The sequence below is a fragment of the Aquarana catesbeiana genome, linkage group LG08 (assembly GCF_042186555.1).
Source record: "Aquarana catesbeiana isolate 2022-GZ linkage group LG08, ASM4218655v1, whole genome shotgun sequence".
NCBI classification, from domain to species: Eukaryota; Metazoa; Chordata; class Amphibia; order Anura; family Ranidae; genus Aquarana; species Aquarana catesbeiana.
The window spans coordinates 61,301,794-61,323,973 of NC_133331.1; the positions used below are offsets into that span (position 1 = coordinate 61,301,794).

Genomic DNA, 22,180 nt, shown 5'->3' on the forward strand with positions numbered 1-22,180 from the left:
AGTGTATATTGGGGGCACTGATTCCAATGCCCTGGATGAGCAGAACACATCATGACCCAAACACCACCCATGTGTACTCCTGGCATTAGTGACGGTTGGAATAGTCGAAATAAGGAAGTTAGATTAGAAATGTGTTTGTCTTTTCTATTTAGACAGCGGCATTTATAATCCAGAAGTCTCTCTCTCGTGGGTACAACCCACCATTCGCGTTACCGAAAGGGAACTAGCAGTATCATAAATTGGCCAACTGTCCCCAATTCTGTCCCAGTTTTCCTGGAAATGTGTTGTGTGTCCCTGACCTATCTCTGTGACTCAGATTATCCAGTTATCCATAGACAGGGCTGATTTCTCAGTCGTAAAGTTTTACAGAATTGCTCAATAAATGCAAATGATTTCCACTACAATTAAAGCGGAGGTTCACACAAAAATGGAACCTCCGCTTTTCTGAACCCCCCCCCCCCCCCCTCTGGTGTCACATTTGGCACCTTTCAGGGGGAGGGGGGGGTGCAGATACCTGTATAATACAAGTATTTGCACCAACTTCCGGGCATAGACTCCCACGGGAGTCTACGCCTCTTCCTGCCCCCCACTCCCCCCCCCCACTGTCTGCTGGGAAACACAAGGGTCCCAGAGACAGCAGGGACCATCCGGATTGCGCAGTGCGACTCGCGCATGTGCAGTAGGGAACCGGGAAGTGAAGCCGCAAGGCTTCACTTCCCGATTCCCTTACCGAAGATGGCGGCGGCATCACCCGAGAGCCGAGCGACAGATCGGCTTCAGGTGCCGACATCCCGGGCGCCCTGGACAGGTAAGTGCCCATATTTTAAAAGTGAGCAGCTGCAGTATTTGTAGCTGCTGACTTTAAAAAAAAAAAAAATTTGGGCGGACCACCAATTTAAAATTGTACTTTGAGAAAATACAAGTGAGTTTTTGCTGTACATAAATATACTACAGTAAATAATATAATAATACGATAATATAAATACAATATTTCTTATAGTATAATAATAACATACTATATAATATAATAACCCTTTCATGACTAAGCCTATTTTTGAAATTTGGTGTTTACAAGTTAAAATCCGTATTTTTTGCTAGAAAATTACTTACAGCCCCCAAACATTATATATATTTTTTTAGCAGAGACTCTAGAGAATAAAATGGCGATTGTTGAAATATTTTATGTCACACGGTATTTGTGCAGCGCTGTTTTAAATGCAACTTTTTGGCAAAAGGGACACTTTCATGAATTTTAAAAAAACCAAACAGTATAGTTACCCCAATTTTTTTGTATAATGTGAAAGATGATGTTGTGCCGAGTAAATAGATACCAAACATGTAACGTTTTATAATTGCACGCACTTGTGGAATGGCAATAAACTACGGTACCTAAGAATCTCCATAGACGACGCTTTAATTTTTTTTTTTACGGTTACCAGGTTAGAATTACAGAGGAGGTCTAGTGCTAGAATTATTGCTCTCGCTCTGATGATCGCGGCGATACCTCACATGTGTGATTTGAACACAGTTTACATATGCGGGCGCGACTGCCGTATGCGTTTTCTTTGCTGCGTAAGCTTGCGGGGACGGGGGCAGTTTAAAATTTAAATTTTTTTTTTATTTTTATATTTATAAATTGTGTTTTTAAAAAAAAAAAATTTTTGATCACTTTTATTGCTGTCACAAGAAATGTAAACATCCCTTGTGACAATAATAGGTGGTGACAGGTACTCTTTATGGAGGGATCGGGGGTCTAAAAGACCCCCGATCCCTCCTTTGCACTTCAAAGTATTCAGATCGCCGAAAACGGCAATTCTGAAATCTGTGTATTTTTTTAAAACCTGCGCCATTGGCAGCCGAGTAAACGGGAAGTGACGTCATGACGTTGCTTCGGTGTTTATGATTAGGATGCTGGAATGAAGCCACTCACGGCTTCGTTCCAGTCCGTCCCCAGACGCCGGAGGCGGCCGATTGGTCATCGGGCCTCCCGATGGAACGGGAGACCCGGTAAGAGCGGCGGGAGGGGGGGACGTCCCCTCCCGCTCCTCCGGTATAACAGCCGAGCGGCTTTTAGCCGCATCGGTTTTTATAACTGGATAGCTGATCGCCGGCTCTAAAAAAACAGTACCGGGATGATGCTGGCAGCTGCCGGCATTATCCCGGTATATCTGGAAAGCCGAGTACGTACATCTGCGTACGCTCGGCGGGAAGGGTATAAGCTATACAACTTGCTTTTAATAAGAACGAATGGACAACAAGTAAAATTAAGCCGCTTATACTACCCAGCAATCATTGCTGTTTGCTGGGTAGTATTTATACATTTTACAGAAGAATTCCAGGTATGGATATTTTTACATAGATACATTGGGCCAACTTGGACCATATAAATATGTATATACTGTACCTAGGGTTGCCAGATCATCCCTTTAAACCCAAACATATATGAATTACACAGGTTCTGAGGCTAATTTAATGCAGATAAGGCACCAAGTGAGTTTAATTACCATCTTAATCAGCAACAGAACCTGTGTAATGAATATGTGTTTGGGTTTAAAGGGATGAGGTGGTAACCCTAATGCCCTGTACACGCGATCGGACATTGATCGGACATTGATCGGACATTCCAACAACAAAATCCATGTTGGCTCAAACTTGTCTTGCATACACACGGTCACACAAATTTTGTCGAAAATTCCGAACGTCAAGAACGCGGTCACGTACAACACTTTACAACGAGCCGAGAAAAATGAAGTTCAATAGCTAGTGCGGCTCTTCTGCTTGATTCCGAGCATGTGTGGCACTTTGTGCGTCGGAATTGTGTACACATGATCAGAATTTATGCGAACTGATTTTGTTGTTGGAAAATGTGAGAACCAGATCTTAAATTTTGTGCGACGGAAATTCCGATGGAAACGGTCCGATGGAGCTTACAGGGTCGGAATTTCCGACAACAGGCTCCGATCGCACATTTTACGTCGGAAAGTCCGACCGTGTGTACGCGGCATAACTGTACCTCCAGGATCCCTCCAGGAGCTGGAAATCACTGTAATAGACACTGCTACTCCAGTGATCTCCACTAGAATCCGGGTTCTGTGCCGCGCAGCTGCCATGCTGCATTGTGAGCACAGGAAGTCAGCCAATTGGCATAGGTGCCAGTCAGGGAATACTTTGCATCTTCTCAGTGAATGCAGGGCCAGGACAGGAGGGGAGGCTGCCCCTGGTGCAATGGTTCACTGTGGGGATGGTTGCACCTTCCTTCTATTACAAGGCTGACAGGAGTAGTGACACAGCATCACTACTCCTGTCAGCCCAGTGTTGGGAGCAGCTAGGAGAGAGCCGGTTGGCGGTGTGGGCTGTGTTCTTGCTCCCCCTCCTCCTTCCTGCCAGTGCAGTGCTCCTGTATTAACAAGCAGGTGGTGGTGTTCACAGACACCCAGGAGCTGCACTAGCAGGAAGGATGAGTGGGAGAGAGAGCACAGCCTGCACCACTAAGCGCAGAAGTTTCCAGGAGAGAGTTGTCAACACAAGCATGTGCTCGATGTTAAAACTGAGCTGCACAGCGATTTTAACAAGCAATTGACTGCTGGGCATAGGATCCCCTAAGCTTGCACATCATGGGGGTGCAGTTTGGCATTTTTGCTCTGGGTGCTGAATGACCTTGTCCCAGCACTGCAAAGCGTTCTTTGATTTGACAAGGTGAAGAGGCTGGGAAATGACATTCTGTTATCGCAGTTTGTGCATCCTGTTTAAAATGATGGGACCACTCATTTACTGCTAGGGGTTGTTAGGGACAATCAGAGTAATGAGCCTCCAAGGAATTCAGTGGGGCTTACTTACTTAGCTCCGCTCGGGCCGTGTGTTCCACAGAGCTGCTGACGTCACTTCCGGTTTATCACTGGTACAGGGAACCCGGAGGTGACATCGTAACTTGAAGGGAAAGCACCGCCCATTTCCTAGGGCGGTGCCAATCTGGATCAAAGCACCCGGCCTTAGTGATACTATGGGCGCTGGGCGGAAGTACGGAAGCAAGGTCAAAAGCCTGAAAATGAAGCGTCTCGTCTGCAATCTCGTGACATAGACGTTGCGCTTCCCATAGTGCACTGTGCCCTGGCACCAGTGCACTTAAAGGACCTTTTTTTCTATTTTTTACATTTTTTAATGGGCCATTTTTAAAGAAAACATTTTTTGGGGGATTTTTCTTTTTTTTGTGACTGTCGGGAGGGGGGGTGGCCCCCTATGGAAGGGCCGCCACTAAGTGACAACAAAAAGGATTTGTTTGTTGTAGATGGGACCCGAAAACCCCTTTTTTTTTTCATTTGGGTGATTATGGAATACACAAGAGGTGTTACACACACATTTCAATATAAAGTACATTTAATCGGGGCTAATTGTGGATTTTCTGGCTCCTTTCTCTCCAGAAAAAAAGTCTGTTACAGTATTGCTCATTCATTGTCCCTTTACATTGTCCCAGCCACAGGTCTTTTGTTCTTTCTCTATTGTAAATAAGTGCCGTTGCTTTAAATCAAAAGGTGACGTCACCAGCTTAAAGAACCCTCCAGACACACCCACCAAGATGTTAGCCCAGCAACCAATTACATCACACAGCCAGCTTTCCCCTGATTGGTAGGCAGTGGCAATGGGTCCTTCCCCTCCTCCTGCTGGTCAGCCAATAGAAAACCACAGCCTGTCTCCATGTGCAAAGCATGTGAGTTCCCAGGAAGTGTATCAGGAGATCATGGTGCACCTGATAGGGGATGATCAGGTCCCCTAGGTGAAGCTACACGATCCTGGCTGTTGTCATTACCGCAAACAGCAGCTGCAATTAACACCAAACAAGGAGACTGCTTCAAAATAAACACAATTGATGGACAAAGTTTACACAACACATACATACAAAACGGACAAAACAAAGAAGTAAAAAAAAAAACAAGTCTCTGATTTCTACTGTATTAAATTGTATTGTAGTTGTACTGTCTGCCCTTATGTTGTAAAGCACTGTGTAAACGGTCAGCACTATATAAATCCTGTATTATACTAATAATAATAATTAGGCAAAAAGCCAAATTTACTATTAAAAAAAGACAAATGTAACAAAGTATCAATTATTAGCCATCACATGCACATGAACATCATTCTCCCGCCTTTTCTTTTCTGTACCCTACACTATACTATATAATCTTAATAAAAACAGATTAAGAAAAAAAGTACTGATTAGGACATGCAGAGAACATCACAAAAGGCATAAGCATAAAAGGCAGAAAACATAGCGTTGAAAAAACAACAGAAATAAAAATATCAAATATGCAGGCAATAAGCTAACATAAAGCCAAGTATACAATGGCAAAGTAATAAAAAAAAAAAAAGTACTAAATGTTCCCCTTCCTCATTCCTGCACCCTATAATTCCTGTACCCTAACTGTTGCTATATAATCTTAATAAAACAGATAAAGCATAAAAAAAAAAATACATGTCAAGACATGCATAGAACATCACAAAAGGTACAGTAGCAAAAAAAACAAAGTTGACAAAACAAAGAAGTAAAAAAAAAAAAAAAAAAAAAAAAAAGGTATGCAATAAGCCAAATATACTATAAAAAAGTAAAAAATGTTAAATGTTAAAGTACTAGTGAAGACAAACAGACACATAAGCTACAAAGTAGCAAAAAGAAAAAAAAAAAAAAAAAAAAAAAAAAAAAGAGTGAACAAATCACATGAAGAAGGGAAAACCAAAAACAAGTAGCCAATAAACCAAATATACTATATAGGTCAAATGCTACAAAGTATCAAGTACAAATGAAGACATACACACCACAAAGGCACACAGTAGAGAAAAGTAAAGTTGACAAAGCAAAGAATAAAAAAAAAACATAAATAAGTGAGTCAACACAAAGACAAATATACCATAGTGAAGTAAAAAAAAAAAAAAAGTTACAAGTATCAAGTACTATTGAAGATATGCAGAGAACATTACAAAAAGGTAGAAAGTAGCAAAAAAAAAAACAAAAAACACATTAAGTTGGCAAAGCAAACAGATGTAGGCAATAAGCCAACACAAAGCCAAGTATATTATTACACAACAGTTACAACGTATCAAAGTACTAACCGAGACGTGAAGATGTTGCCCTACCTCCCTTTTTATTTTATGTGCCATGTACTTTACTACATAATCTTAAAAAAAAAAAAAAAAAAAAAAAAAACAGATTAAGCAAAAAAGAAAAAAAAGTAATGCTTAAAACATGCAAATAACTTAAACAAGTAGGCAATAAGCCAACCCAGAGCTAAATATTTTAAAACAAAATAGTTACAAAGTATCCAGTACTAGTAAAGACATGCAAAGAACATCACAACAGGTACAAAGTATATAGAAAAGTAGCATTAACCCCATTAAACCCGTGTCTACTACTACAGTAACTGATCATAAAGGTATACACAAAGCATGAATAAATATAAAAAAAAAGTGTTTTTAATCACAGCTGCAAACAGAACAGGGTAACAAAGAGAGCAAATAGCAATGCTAATTTGCAATAAACTGCCAACAGTTGTAGATTTAACCACAAGCCTGGGACATAAAAGCCCCCAGGTTGCATGCTGCAGCTTTAGCTTCATAGGGGCTCTGCACAAAGCCAGCCACGTGGCACTGAGGGGAAAATGCCAGTTTGGGGAAGAAGTGGAGTGAATGGTGTTCAGTTCACCAGGAGACAATGGAAAGCTGCTTCTATTGTAAGCTCTCCAGACAGACAAACCTTTTGTGCTATTGTCAGGCATGTGCAGCTGCGCTGGGGTAAAGGGTGGCTTGTCTGTCTCTTGGCACAGGAGGGGTTAAAGTACACCTGCAGAAAGCTTAGTGTGCACACAGTCACAGTGCCCAGATGGAAAGTTGGCCGACTTGGATTAACTCTGCTGTGGCATGGGACTAAAGATTTGTGACAGGTGCTCTTTAACCTGCTCCCCTCCCTTTATCCTCCTAGTGTCTGTTGTGTCACCACACCCTTAGTGATCTGTCCCAAAGCAACTACCTGTATACGTGCAACACAACACACACATTGTGGAACTAACCCCCCCCCCTGCAGGAAGGCTTAACACCTTGTCTGCCAAGGAGTCCTCAGCTGCCCCTTGCAATTGATGCCCTGTGCCCTCCCCCCAAGCAATGCCCTGCCTGGTCAGCATGGGTGGATGAATGTATTGAGAGAGCTATCAGCAGTCCCCTGGCTTGACCCTTGCAGCCACCCTCCCCCCACGGCACTGTTGGGTTAGTAGAAGTTGGCATGATTAGGTGGCATTGTCCTAGTCACATGGACTCAGTCATTAGACAGAAGTCTCAAGAAATGAGCAATTTTGATCCAACCTTTGGCTAAAACAATCGTTTGCACAAAAGATTATCGCACCCCCCCCGAAAACTGACGCAGCTGGTATCTGCTGTCCAACTTCTGTAAGATTAGCAATCTTTTTGCACATCTTTCCATGTCATAATCGACTTTATGCAACACGCTTGCGCATTTCCTGTTCCTGACAGCATTGTATGTATATTTTGAGAACCAATTATTTTTCTGGGAAGATAAGAGCGTTACTGTTTATAGAAAGATTGTGGGCAGAAACATAAAATCGTATGTAAGCGTTAGACGAAACATAAGCGGTCTCAAGAAATGTTTCAATGCAAACAATTGACTCGAACGCTCCCTAACCTTAAAGTGGCCAGTTACATACAATCCAATTGTAATAGATTTCAATCTGATTGACTGCAATATGATCAACGGTATTTTTATTCACATGCAACTAGAACCTCCAACCAGATTGTATGGACTATCATTAGAAGGCTCAAAGCAAAAAGTGAAGACGGCCAGGTAACTCCTATAAATGTTCTTTAAAGGCTACATCACGTAAAACAGGATAACTAACGCATTTCAGCTACTACAGCCTTCCTCTGGCTGTAATAGCCGAAATGCGTAAGCATTTATCCTGTTTAACATGATGTAGCCAATAAAGAACATTCATAGGAGTTACCTGGTGGTTGGCTTCAATTTTTGCTTTGAATTTCTACCAGGGGAGTTGGACACCCCAGCCTGAGGACCGGACTTCAGCCAGAATTTCTACTATTTTGGCGGGTGAGCTTGGGTATTTCTTTATTTGTGCATTATTAGGAGACGTCTGAAATTTTTGCTTTCTACAATTTATCATGAACACATGCCACGCAGGACTGTTTTTCAATTTGTGACTGTAAGGTGCTTATGCTGAACATTTTTTTTTTTTGATAAAATGTGGGGTAATCAATTTGTATCTGATATTTAAAAAAATAAGCCAATTGATAAAAAAAGTATTGTGCAGTTGTATCACCGAGAAAGAGTGGAAAATTGCAATAGAACTGGAAAGCAATGGCCATAGCCAACATGATCTATCAATTGATTGATCGATTCAGATAAGTGGATCAGATATATCTATTGATCAATAGCTAGCTAGATGAATCTGACCGACTGATTGATAGCTAGATAGAGATCTGATCAATCAGATATATCTATTGATCAACCTGAACAGTCACTCAGATCTATTCATTGATCATTGGCTAGATAATCTGATCTATCAATTTATGTATCTATCAATCTTTCAATTTATTTAATGATCTTTCAATGTAGCTATCGATATGTCTATTGATCATTCAATATATCAAACGATCTTTCAATGTATCTATTACTGTATCTATGGATCTATCCATGTATCTAGTGATCTATCAATGTATCTTTCAACGCTTCTATTGACTTATGGATGTATCTATTGATCTATCCATGTATCTATCAATGCATCTATTGATCTATAGATGTATTTATTGATCTAACAATGTATTTATTAATCTAACAATGTATCTATTGATCTACGAATGTATTTTATGAATGTGAATTAGGGAGCTTAGATTGTAAGCTCCTTAAGGGGAAGGGACTGATGTGAGTACATAATACACATTGGCTAAGGCCCGTCCATTAGGGGCACACGGGCTCCGCCCCCCCTGTCCATGCGTTGGGCCCTCTAATCTACATACAGGGGGCCAGACGCATGGAGTTCAATGAGGGTGGTGGTGGTGGTTGTGGGGGGGGGGGGGGGGTTTGAAGCATGCGATTAGAGCCAGAGGCTCTAATAGACTTCAAAAAAGGGTGGGATTGGTGCGCAGAGCACTGAGCTCCAAGCCCACCCTGTTGTGTGACAATAGAGAATGAATATTCGCTATTGTCACACTGATACTCCTCCCGGCCAATCAGGAAGTGGGTCCTGACCCATCACATGATTGGCTGAAAGGGCAGGGGATCCTATTGGACGCCTAGGAGAAGGAGGGAGGAAACACACGGTGGAAGCCGCCATTAAGCAGAGGAGGAGGAGACGCCGACCGTCGCCCATAGGAACGCTGCCCACCCGTAATATAGATGGGGTAAGTGCACGGCTGGATGACCGCCCGCGAGACCCCCCGGGGGGTGACCCAGCCACCAACAGAGGGGGGGGGTGCTTGTTTGCCACCTCACCAAAAATAAAACGTCAGCCGCCACTGATAATATATATGTAAAGCGCTGCGTAAATTGATGCCACTATATAAGTACCTGTAATAAATAAATAAATCTATCAATGTGTCTATTGATCTTTCAATGTATCTATCACATGGCAGTTTACATACTGGTAGAATAAGGGAGTCCCATGAGAGCAATGATATATTTCGTACAGTAAGGAATCCTGTACATGGCAGTATACAGCTATTGAGCTGTACTCCTAGAGCAAGTACAAAAGTGCATGGTGATATGTCTGGTGAACACATGCAGAAAGAGAATGAAAACACAAAAGAGAACTTAGAATTGCAGCCATGGTCTACATACATGTACAATCACTTCATATGATCCTTGCACACATTTTGCACACTTACATACAGACAGAGCCCCTGTGATTACCAGCACACATGTAACGTGCCAGTTAGCAGCCCTGGCACCATCTGGAGGGTCAAGTGTCTCAGCTCTTTGTCTAGAGCAGACAGACAGACAGAGGCAGCAGCACACAGAGGGGCAGAGGTTCCCCTGGACCCAGGCCACCATCCAACTGCCCCACAAGGGCTCTTGGTACCCAGACTAACCCCACTTCCCTCCTCCCTTTGCCCTGTCTGGCTGGCATCAGCTCACAATAGCCCCACTGTCCTCCCAGATCCCACCTCCTTTGCCTTTGTCTGGCTCTCCTAGAAGAAGAGGGCACTTACTTTTCCTCTCCTGGTCCACCCTCTCCAGGTAACTGGCAGCCTCCAGCAGGATCTGAACATTGTCCAGGAAAGTGGTGATGTTTCCTATGGCACTGGGCTCTGTGTTCAGCAGGTCTGTCAGTGGGCACCTGGGCACCTGGAGGTGGGCATCAGAGCTGGCGTCCATCAGATAGTCCTTGCAGGCTTTCCCTCTCACCATGTCTGCTGGGGATGCTGTGATGAGGATGAATCAGACTGTCCTGGGGTCTCCCTGTCTCCCTCCTCCTCCTCCTCCTCTGGGTACTTTATGTGCTGCTGGGCACTGGGCTCCGGGCTGGTCCTAGTGCCTTCCCTCCCACTCTCCCAGCAACATTAGCATAAAGGGCAATAGGCAGACAGCTACAGTTTACCGCCACCAAACTGGTTTAACCGCCTATTTCCCAGCCTAGCAACCTAAATAGGAGTCACTGGGATCCCAGCATCCTTACTAGTCACTCCACCCAACCTTTCACCCCTGCAGGGAACACCAATCTGGAGAGAGTGGAGGATCTTGCAACAAAGTAATAGTTGCAGATAACCAAATAAAAACTTTTTATGCAACACGAGACTAGGAAACTGATTCTTTGACAATGATGGCAGTGAAGGGGTTAAGAAGCATGCACGCCATGGAACATACGTTTAAAAAATGTATATAAAGTCAGAGACATGAAAGGGTTAACAGAGAACAGTTTTGAGCATGGAAAGGTGTTCTGGGCAGTGTACAGTTATGCCATCAAATTGTTACCTCCTCTACAACTGTGAGCAAAAGACAAGGGAGGAAGAAACAATGTGAACACTTGAGTGTGAGGCAAGCAAAGGGTTAAATAAATAAATAGAAAACTGAAACAAGAAAAAAAAGTTTAAAAAATACTCAATTTCTTTGCTTTTTTTTTTAAGTAACTCTTTTACTGCAGAAAAGTGAAAATCATCTGCATAAACTGATTAATTAAAAACGAAGAAAAGAAATTGAGTATTTTTTTTAACTTGTTTCAGTTATTTGTTTTATTTAACCCTGTGCTAAAATGGAACTTCTGACTTCTAAAAAAAAAAATTGTTTGTGATCCTCCAATAGTGTACATAAAAACTTCCTCCAGACATGGAAGAGTTAAAAAGAACAACTCTGAGCATATCATATTTAATCTATAATATCAGATATCTATAATAACAGATCTATATCTATCTATCTATCTATCTATCTACACACACACACTATATATATATATATATATATATATATATATATATATATATATATATATATATATATATATATACATACATATACATATACACAGGGGGATATTTACGCATGGTAAATCCACTTTGCACTAAAAGTGCACTTGAAAGTGCAGTCGCTCTAAATCTAAAGGGTAGATGTGAAATGACTGGAAGCTCTGCTGATTTTATCATCCAATCATGTGCAAGCTAAAATGCTGTTTTTTATTTTCCTTGCATGTCCCCCTCGGATCTACAGCGACTTTTCTTCTGAGTGCACTTTCAAGTGCACTTGCAGTGCAAAGTGGATTTTCCATTAGTAAATAACCCCCACAGTGTGTTATATTATTTATATATTGATATAATAGTTGTAAATGTAAAATGTAAAATTTTAATAGATAATATACTGTATATACTGGTATATAAAATACAAATATATATAATACATAATACATATTATACAAATATAATACAAATATTTTTGTATTATTGCAACTCCCTTCTCATTGGCCTGCCTCTCCATAGGCTTCCCCCTCTTCAGTCTATCATGAATGCTGCTGCCAGACTTATCCACCTTACCAACCGCTCAGTGTCTGCCAACCCTCTCCTCCAATCCCTACACTGGCTCCCAATCACCCAGAGAATTAAATTCAAAATACTAACCGCAACATACAAAGCCATTCATAACTCTGCCCCAAGCTACATCACCAATCTTGTCTCCCAATATCACCCAAATCGTCCCCTCCGCTCTTCTCAAGACCTCCTACTCTCAAGCTCTCTCGTCTCCTCCTCCCATGCTTGTCTCCAGGATTTCTCCAGAGCCTCTCCCATCCTCTGGAACTCGCTACCTCCACTAGTCCGGCTATCCCCTACTCTTGCTACCTTCAGGTGATCCCTGAAAACTCATCTCTTCAGGAAAGCCTATCACGTCTCCAACTAATCTTTTACCACCTCCGTCAGCTCATTCCCCACAGTTACAACCTTTTGTAACACCTTCCCCACCCTATTAGATTGTAAGCTCTTCTGAGCCTCTTAATCCTCTTGTATTTTATTGTATTATAACTGTATTGTCTCCCTTTTATATTGCAAAGCGCTGCGCAAACTGTTGGCGCTATATAAATCCTGTATAATAAATAAGAATAATAATATTTTTAGTACTTCTTCATAGTAGTCTTCATCAAGTAAAAGGGGTTAATCCAGTCAAATTTCAATCTGAGAGTTTGAAAAAAAAAAAAATGTGACACTTTGTCAATGTTGCAGAAAACACACGACTTTCAGCATGTGTCTTTTTGACTGTAAAACTTTGCAGTATTCCCATGGGTTGAAAAGGTTCAGTGTTAGTGTGTCAGAGAAAAGCAGCAAGCTCAGGGCTGACACAGCTGTGAATGGTGTGATTCAGCATCGCTGCAAGCTGCTGCTTTGTGTGTCAGTGTGACATTGTGCAACATTGTAGCCTGGCACCCACTGCAGCCTCACAAGAGATAAAGTGAACCGGTCTGAGACACAGGACAAAGGAGCAGCAGGATTCTGTTGGGGGGTGAAGTGGAAGGCATGCTGGGACCTTCAGTTCTGGCTACCTATCCGAATAGGGCAGACAAGGGGCCAGCTGGTGGCTGGGGTTTCTCTTTATAAAGGTTGGAGAAATGGATTTGTGCATGTGCTATTTACCCAAAAATTTTTTGGTTTTGGTTAAGTGTTATACCTCTGTTGAGTTTTTTGTCACCCTGTTGGGAAGGTTCACACCATGTGCAGAGATATGAGATTTTCTGCACTGGTCTCTGCAAGGGCACAAAGAAAACAATTGTTCTTTATGTGCCCTGTCCACCCCACAACCCTGGTGTCATGTGCAGTTTTTTTTTTTGCACAGAAATCTGCAACATATATTTCTTTTTTTGTGCAGAAAAAAGTCACATGACATCAGCATTGTGGTGTGAACAGGACACATAATTGTTTTCTTTGTGTCCTTGCAGAGACCTACATTAGAAATGCACACGCCTCTGCACATGGTTTGAACAAGTCCAAAATGATCTATGCAAGCCAAACCTGAGTCATTTTTCCATCACTTTTTATGCAAAAAGGCTCGATTCACATCTATGCATGTTGCTTTTGAGAGTTTCTGCAGTGCTTTTTGCGGTGCTTGACGCGTTTTTGAACATGCATTTTTGCCCCGTTTTGCATTTTTTTTCTTACAGTGTTTTTTTTATACTGTATACACTGTAAAAAAAAAAAGAAAGAAAAAAAAAAACACAAAACGCGGCAAAAATGCGGCAAAAACGCGGTACTTGCATTTTGGATGCGGATCCATTGAATTCTATTACATGCAAAATGCTGCATTTTGCATGAAGAAAAGTCCCCGACCCTTTCCAAAAACGCAGAGGCACAAAAATGCATTGATGTGAACATGTTCCATAGGAACCCATGTTAAAAAAATTCCCATGCATTTCTGCAAAATGCAAACTGCATCAAAAAACGCGCTAGTGTGAATGGAGCCTAACACTGTTGGAATTTAAAGCACACTTTGCAGGGTGCTCAAATGCATGTGTGTAACTTCCCATTTCAGACCTATGTTTTATTTTTTTTTAAATACAACACGTCACTTTTTTCTGCGTCTTCCTGCTTTGGGAGGCCCAGAGAAGTCCATGGCAGCACAGTAAAACACATATAACATGCGTTTTGATACATTGTAGTAACATGTACACTATATTACCAAAAGTATTGGGACACCTGCCTTTTTACACACACATGAACTATAATGGCATCCCAGTCCCAGGCTGGATTCACACCTATGCATTTTTAGTGCTTTTTGCATTTTGCAGATTTGCACTACAGTCCATTTAACATGGTTTCCTATGGAACATGTTCTGTAGTGAAAATCTGCAAAATGCAAAAAGCACTAAAACTGCATAGGTGTGAATCCAGCCTACGTCCATAGAGTTCAATATTGAGTTGGCCCACCCTTTGCAGGTATAACAGCTTCAAGTCTTCTGGGAAGGCTGTCCACAAGGTTTAGGAGTGTGTCTATGGGAATGTTTGACCATTCTTTCAGAAGTGCATTTGAGAGGTCAGGCACTGATGTTGGACAAGAAGGTCTGGCTCGCAGTCTCCGTTCTAATTCATCCCAAAGGTGTTCTATCGGGTTGAGGTCAGGAATCTGTGCAGGCCAGTCAAGGCCCTCCACCCCAAATGGGCTCATCCATGTTTTTATGGACCTTTCTTTGTGCACTGGTCCAAATCCATTGGTGGGGGAGGGGGGATTATGTTGTGGGGTTGTTTTTTAGGGGTTAGGCTTGGTCCTTTAGTTACAGTGAAGGGAACTCTTATGCCCCGTACACAGTGCACCTCCCTACCACCCCATAATGCACTGCTCAGTCCTGTGCAGCCAATCTCCAGATCCAAATGCTGTCACATCACGGGGATGACAAGGAGCTTGTTGAAAAACATGTGGGTGTCAGAAATTTAAAAAAAATGAAGAGGTTTGGAGGCCAATGCCAGGACATCATAGGTGGGAGGTAGAGAGCATGGCACATGATCCCCTATTGCCCAAAGTATGCTGGATGCATTCAGCCTATGGGCCAGCCAAGGGGTTCAGCAGCTCTTATAAACCTCTTACTTACCTAGTATTGGAAGAGTACAGGTTCTCTTTGAAGCTGCTTTCTGTTGCAGCTGATTGATATGGGGCCAAACCTCCGGGCTCAGTCATCTGATCCAAGGTCTCTTAGTAACCCAGGAAAAAAAAGGCCAAAGTGCACCACGTCCATAAAATGTCCCCGAAATGTAAACATCTGAAGTGCCCAAGGCAGTTGCCTCCTCTGTCTACAGTTTGGCCCGGCCCTGGTGGGGATACTCCAGCGACAGGGGTGTGCTGGCAGGGTGAGTACAATCTGGCTATGCTACTTCTTATAAAGAAAATCCCTTACTTGGCCTTGTATATACATAGTACAGGTGCAGGGCCATAAATGAGCCAATCCGGCCCCTGATTTGACAGTCTGGTGCAGGGCCGGTGCTACCACTAGGCAAACTAGGCGGCCGCCTAGGGCGCCCTGCTGCCTAGGGGGCGCCCGGCCACTGGTTTTCCTACTCTCTTCTCTCTGCAGCAAGCAACTAAGTCTCAGCATCAGCAGGCAGCCGCAGCTCCGTTCACACATAGTGTCAGAGGTGCAGCAGTGGTGGAGGACTGTGTCTGTGTTCCGAATCCCGCAGTAAGCAAACATTCATTGATGGGTGCTGGTGAGGCTACATTTGATGGGCGCTGGTGAGGCTGCATTTGATGGGCACTGGTGAGGCTGCATTTGATGGGTGCTTTATTAAAAAGGTGGGATTTACATAGGCAGGGAAAAGGGGGTGGAGTCACCGGGGAGGAGGGGGGGGGCGGCAAAATGAGGTTTCGCCTAGGGTGTCAAAAATCCTTGCACCAGCCCTGGTCTGGTGCGTCACCTGGGTGTGGAATTTGCTGCTTAGGGCTACCCTGGAGGGGCTTTACCAATGTGCTGGGAATCTCTGTGTGATGGGGCTGGTCCTGAGAAGAGTTCCACCAATCAGTGCCCATGAGTGCCACCAATCAGTGTCCATGAGTGCCTATCAGTGGCACAAATCAGTGCCCATCAGTGACACAATCAATGCCCATTACCTGTGCCAGTCAGTGCTGCCTGTTAGTGCCCATCAGTGCCTGCTCATTAGTGCTGCCCATCAATTCCCATCAGTGCTGCCCATCAGTGACGCCCATCAGTGCTACCTATCAGTGCCCATCAGTTCCGCTTATCAGTGCTCATCAGTGTGGAATATTAGTGCAACCTATCAGTGTCCATCAATGCGGCATAATAGTGCCTCCTCATCAGTGCCGCCTAATCAATGCCCTTCAGTGCTACCGCATCAGTGTCCATAAGTGGCACCTCATCAGTGCCGCCTCATCAGTGCACATCTGTGAAGGAGAAAAATTACTTATATACAAAAATTACTGACAGAAACTAAGAAAAACTTTTTTTCAAAATGTTTGGTCTTTTTCCTTTTTTTTGGTAAAAAATAAAAAACCCATCAGTGATTAAATACCACCAAGAGAAAGCTCTATTTGTGTGAAGAATATTATTAAAAATGTCATTTGGGTACAGAGTTGCATGACGCGCAATTGTCATTCAAAGTGCGACAACGCTGAAAGCTGAAAAATGGCCTGGGCAGGAAGGGGGTGAAAGTGCCCGGTATTGAAGGGGTTAAACAAAGGAAACAATTTTCTATATGATAAAATATGATGTTTATAATCATTTTGCTTTATTTGTAGAAGTGTACCAATGTACACACCCCTGAGGAAAGAATGAACTTCTGAAAAGTGTTGGGTGTTTTCCATGTATACAGTATCTTCATTGTGGTATCTTTGGAATATGTAGAACTGTATACATTTATTTATTGCATTATGTTGGCTCTACTTTGCACCAGCCTTAATCTGTTTTTAATGACTTTGTACTTGAGATTTTTTTAATATTCTCTTGTTAATTCATACTTTACTATGGTTTTCTATTGTGTTGTAGGCCTTTAAAGTCCCATTAGGGGGTTGCTTGTTTCTTTAGTACAGTGACGGTGCATATTTTTAGCACTGTTCACTGTATAATGCCCCATACACACTATCAGAAATTCCGCCAGCAAAAGTCGGATGTGAGCTTTTGGTCAGAAATTCCGACCGTGTTTATGCTCCATCGGACTATTGCTGGCAGAATTCCAGCCAGCAAAAGATTGAGAGCAGGTTCTCTATTTTTCGGTCGGAAAAAGTTCCTATCCGAAAATGCGTTCGTCTGTATGCAATTCGGACGCGCATGCTCGGAAACCATTCGACACATGCTCGGAAGCGTTGAACTTTATTTTCTCGGCTCATCGTAGTGTTGTACGTCACCGCGTTCTTGACGGCTGAAAGTTCAGAGAACTTTTGTGTGACCGTATGTATGCAAGCCAAGCTTGAGCGGAATTTCGTCAGAAAAACCATACAAGTTTTTTCTGACGGAATTTCTGATCATGTGTACGTGGCATAAGTGTCACTGGTTCCAAAAAAAAAGTGTCCGATTTGTCCGCCGCAATATCACAGTCCTGCTATAAGTCGCTGATCGCCGCTATTACCAGTAAAAAAATAAAAAATAAATACAAATTTTGCGCAATACAACTTTTGCACAAACCAATCAATATACACTTATACATTGTATTTTTTTTAACCAAAAATATGTAGCAGAATACATATTGGCCTAAATTGATGAAGAAATTAGATTTTTTACATTTTTTTATTGGATATGTTTTATAGCAGAAGGTAAAATTTTTTTTTTTTTTTTTTTTTTTTTAAATTGTCGGTCTTATTTTTGTTTATAGCGCAAAAAAATTTTAAAAAATGCAGAGGTGATCAAATAGAGCTTTCTTTTGTATACCAAAAACAGCTCTATTTGTGGGAAAAAGGACATTTCTTTGTGTACAGTGTTGTATGACCGCAAAATTGTCAGTAAAGTAATGTAACGCAGTGCCGTATCACAAAAAGTAGCCTGGTCATGGGGGGGGGGGGTGGTAAATCTTCTGAAGCTGAAGTGGTTAAGGGTCCGTTGAAATCATGGGGCACACTCAATGCATCCTTCGTCAAAGAACACACATCAGTGTGCATGCAAGAACGTACACCTACTTGTGAACGGGTGCCTTCATAACCTTTAAGCATCATCTTATGACTATTATTAACCCTTTAAGGCGGAAGCCAAGCCTTTAAGAGGATCTTAACATCCAAGGTCAGTGCATTCTGATGCCAGAGAGGTCTCCCCACTGTCAGAATACAATAGCTCAGCGGGAGGGAGTAATTGTGTCATTTTCTTTTGTTTAATCTGCTGGTTGAACGAAAAAAAAAAAAAAGAGACAAATTTATGGCCAGCCATACAGGTGTTTTTGTATTTATTTTAGTGATCTAAATGCAGCCCATTGTTTTCAATTCACACAGGTGTGAAAACATGCACTGTGTTTTGAAGAGTTAAAAAAATACACAAATCTGAGTCATCGGTTCAGTATTTTACGTGCGTATGCGCATATGTGTGCAAATACGCACATACGCACTTAAAAGGTTAATTTTAAGAGGTGAAAATTCAGAGAGCTAGAATTTATTGTGTATGTGCATATATACAAATACGCGCTAAATAAATGAAAAAAAAGTTCAAACATCGGTACCCTATATGTGGAAGCACTGCGTTTAAGTCCACCACCGAACTGCTACACATGTGTGCATGGCCAGCAGGAAGGGGTAAATTGTTATTCTATTCCTAGTAACCCTCTTGTTATGCTTCCCCAAAGCCCTTTAAAGTGTTATTAAACCCACAGCAGTAAAATAAGTCTGTACAGTATATGCAGTAAAGCATGCTTGGTATACTCACTGTGCAACCCAAGGGGTTAATCCTCTGCATTGTGTAAAAAGACTGTTTGATCCTGTATGCACAGATCCTCCCCTTCTTCCATTGACTCCAGAACATGTCCGGATAACACAGAGTTACTGGAGTCAGGCTACACATGCACAGTTGTGTGTGTGTATTTCTACAGACATTTTTTTTTTTTCTTCTCGGGACGGTGCATGTGATCAGCACAGGGCCAATCAGCACTGTCCAGACAGAGGGTCAGGAGTCCTTGATCCTGATTAAACAGCTCAGTGCAGTATGAAAACTCCTCCTACAAGCTTTAACCAGGAACTAATAGAAGTCACAAGACTGCTCTATACTGCTGACGAGAAAAGGTATTTAGCAGTTTATATTTACTAAAATAATTCCATTTCCATGTTCTGTGTACTGTGGGAGACCAGATATAGTGAATGCTGGGTCCTGGTTTTAGTAACACTTTAATGTGGGCGTTAACGTCAAGAGGCGGTTTCCCGGTCATAACATTTTTCTACTTTCTGGGGCTCAAAATGAGTTATATTTCTAAATAATGGCTATATCTGAAAGGCTAACCAATCTGATAATGGGACAAGGGGGTCAGTGAGTAACAGCTTCTGTCTGAAGCTTTTCGCACAGGTGTATAGCTAGCTTTGTCAGCAATTTACAGCTATACAGATTATGCATTACCAAAGTCATAGCATTATATAGATTTGATAGTTTGCTTGCACCCTTTCCGATGGCAATGCAGTAGTCACACCTCCCCGGGCAATAGGAGGTTAAACATTGTCGCTGGCACAGATTATGAGCTTTGGAAACCTCCCCTGCTAATCTTTCTGTGGCCAGGGACACAGACCAGCCACTTCCTCCTGTTCCCTTTAATAGGGCCACTCCTGGGCCTGTCTGAGTCTGGATGACAATGGACAGTGACCAGACTTCATCCCAATCTGTCTCATTCACAATGTGCAGCTGTGATCTCCATGGGAGGGGGGAAATCCCCTCCAAGGACAATGGCCAACATCAAGAGACAGCAAAGGAACTGTGACCCTCGAGCCCGCAGGCCCATCCCTGGAAAACTTGTCCCCCAAAAAACTTTCTGTGCCAGAAAGTAATGCCAAAAATTTGCTGGAAAGAATTTTTTAAAATAATTAGTTGGAGTTAGGATTTTGGAACATATTTTGGATAGTTTATTTCAGTGTTGTTTTATTTGTCCTTTGTTTTTTTTTTTTGTATATGCATTTTTTTTTCTTTTCTTTTTTTTTTTTTTTTTTTTACACTTTTGGCACAAGAACTGGTCCAGGATACTTAAGGCTGGGTGCACATATGTGCGAATTGGATGCGTTTTCCAATTCGCATGACATGGAGCCGGTTCACACATGTTTTTTCACACATGTGAATTCACTGAATGCAGTTTTAAAAAGGGTCCTGTAAGTTTTTGTATCCGAGTTCAGGTGCGAATTCAGGTAAAATTCAGCCCTGAATCGCACCTGAACCTCTGAACACAGACGCACCGGACCCTGGACTCCAACCTGCAGCTGAACTTGTGTGAACCCAGCCTAAAAGGAGCTTCTGTAACCCTCAGATATCATTTAGAGGCCATTGCACCCTTAAAAACTCTCCCCTTTGACTCCAAAGAATTTTGCCACCAAGGTGAAATTTCCCAGTTTTCAAACAATTTTTGGGGAAAGTAAAGCTGGTGTTGCTCATCCCTCTGAAAATACAGTACAGCAGTACAGTTGCTTGGTGGTTAGTACTTCTGCCTTGCAGCTCTGGGTTCCTCGGTTTGAATCCTTACCAGGACACAACCTGCATGGAGTTTGCATATTCTCCCTGTGCATGCATGGGTTTCCTCCAAGGACATGATGAATTGGCTCCTATCTAAATTGGCCCCATTATGTTAGATAGGGATCTTATATTGTGAGCTTCTTAAAGAGGTTGTAAACCTCCAGAAAAAAAAAAAACACAAAAAAACAACAACCTGCAAGACAAAGGCATAATGAGCTAGTATGCATCGCATAAATACTTACCTTAGAACAATGCCCTGAATTGGCGCCGGCACATCTCTGACAAGGCCGACATCTTTCCTGGAGTTACTTCCGGGTTCGCGGGCTCCGGCGCTGTGATTGGCCGGAGCCACAAAGACATCACTCCCAAACATGCGCGGGGGAGCTGCCAGTCACGGCACGGGCCCTGAAGTGTGCATGCACTGTAGACGTCGGTGGCAGCGTATATAGTAAATATCTCCTAAAAGGTGCAAGTTTAGGAGATATTTACAGTAACTATAGGTAAGCCTTATTCTAGGCCTACCTGTAGGTACAATTAAAGAAGAAGTCTTTACTTCCCCTTTAAAGACGAAGTAAACTCTGCCTCTTTTTTTTTTTTACATTTTGCTGACCTGCAAAGTAAAGGCATAATGTGCTAGCATCGCATACTAGCACATTATGTGAAACTTACCTGCAAACAAAGCCCTTGTTGTCACCGCTGGAGGCTGCATCCATCTTCGTCCATCTTCCTTCTGGGTCGGCGAACTTCGGCTTTGTGACTGGCTGGAGCCACATGACATCACTCCCACGCAAACACGCGGGAGCCACCGGTCACGGCACAGGGCGGCCGTTCCTTCAGAGCGCATGCGACAATGACATCATCGGCGGCGTATACAGTAAATATCTCCTAAACGGTGCAAGTTTAGGAGATATTTACAGTACCTATAGGTAAGCCTTATTGTAGGTCTACCTACAGGTACAAACAATCCTGGGAAGTTTACTTCCTCTTTAAGGGTGAGGACTGATGTGATTGTACAAAATGAAAAGCACAGAGGAAACGCACAGCTATAAAAATGGCTGTAATAAATAAGGGCACCTTCTCACCAGCAGCACCTTGTATAATCCATATACAAGGTAATTTCCCATGTGTGTTCTATTGCCTCAGTTCACCCCAACCTGCTGCATTGGTGTGCACTGAAAAAAAATAGGGCATGTTGCATTTTTACGTAGCGTTTTCAGACATGCTATATGCATCTAAATGCACTGCCAGAAAGGGCTCGTTTACATGTGTGGCAGCCCTTGCCGCCCCACTGAAAAACGATCTGCAGTGTATCAAGTTTCAGACAGGTGGCCTGATTTAACCCTACAAATGCCGCCCACTGCCGCAATAGCATGCATTGCATGCGGTTGTGGCACGGCTCCATAGACCTGCATGGCTTGCATTTGGTGGTGGGGCGGGGGCGGCGGTAAAGCGCCGCTATTGTTAGCGGCGTTTTACCGTCGGTATTCGGCTGCTAGCGGGGCAGTTTTACCCTCCGCTAGCGGCCGAGAAAGGGTTAAAAACCACCGCAAAGCACCTCTGCAGAGGCGCTTTGCCGG

At 42.7% G+C, this 22,180-nt stretch overlaps 1 protein-coding gene across 1 annotated transcript in view; it reads right to left on the minus strand.

Moving 5' to 3' along the window:
• Positions 1–10,594, minus strand: part of MXI1 (MAX interactor 1, dimerization protein) — a 51,466-nt gene extending 40,872 nt beyond the window's left edge. Inside the window, exon 1 of the mRNA XM_073595905.1 lies at positions 10,219–10,594. Coding sequence (XP_073452006.1) covers positions 10,219–10,417 — 199 coding nt within the window. The 5' untranslated portion in view covers positions 10,418–10,594. The remainder of the gene's footprint in view (positions 1–10,218) is intronic.
• Between the last annotated feature and the right edge of the window lie 11,586 nt (positions 10,595–22,180).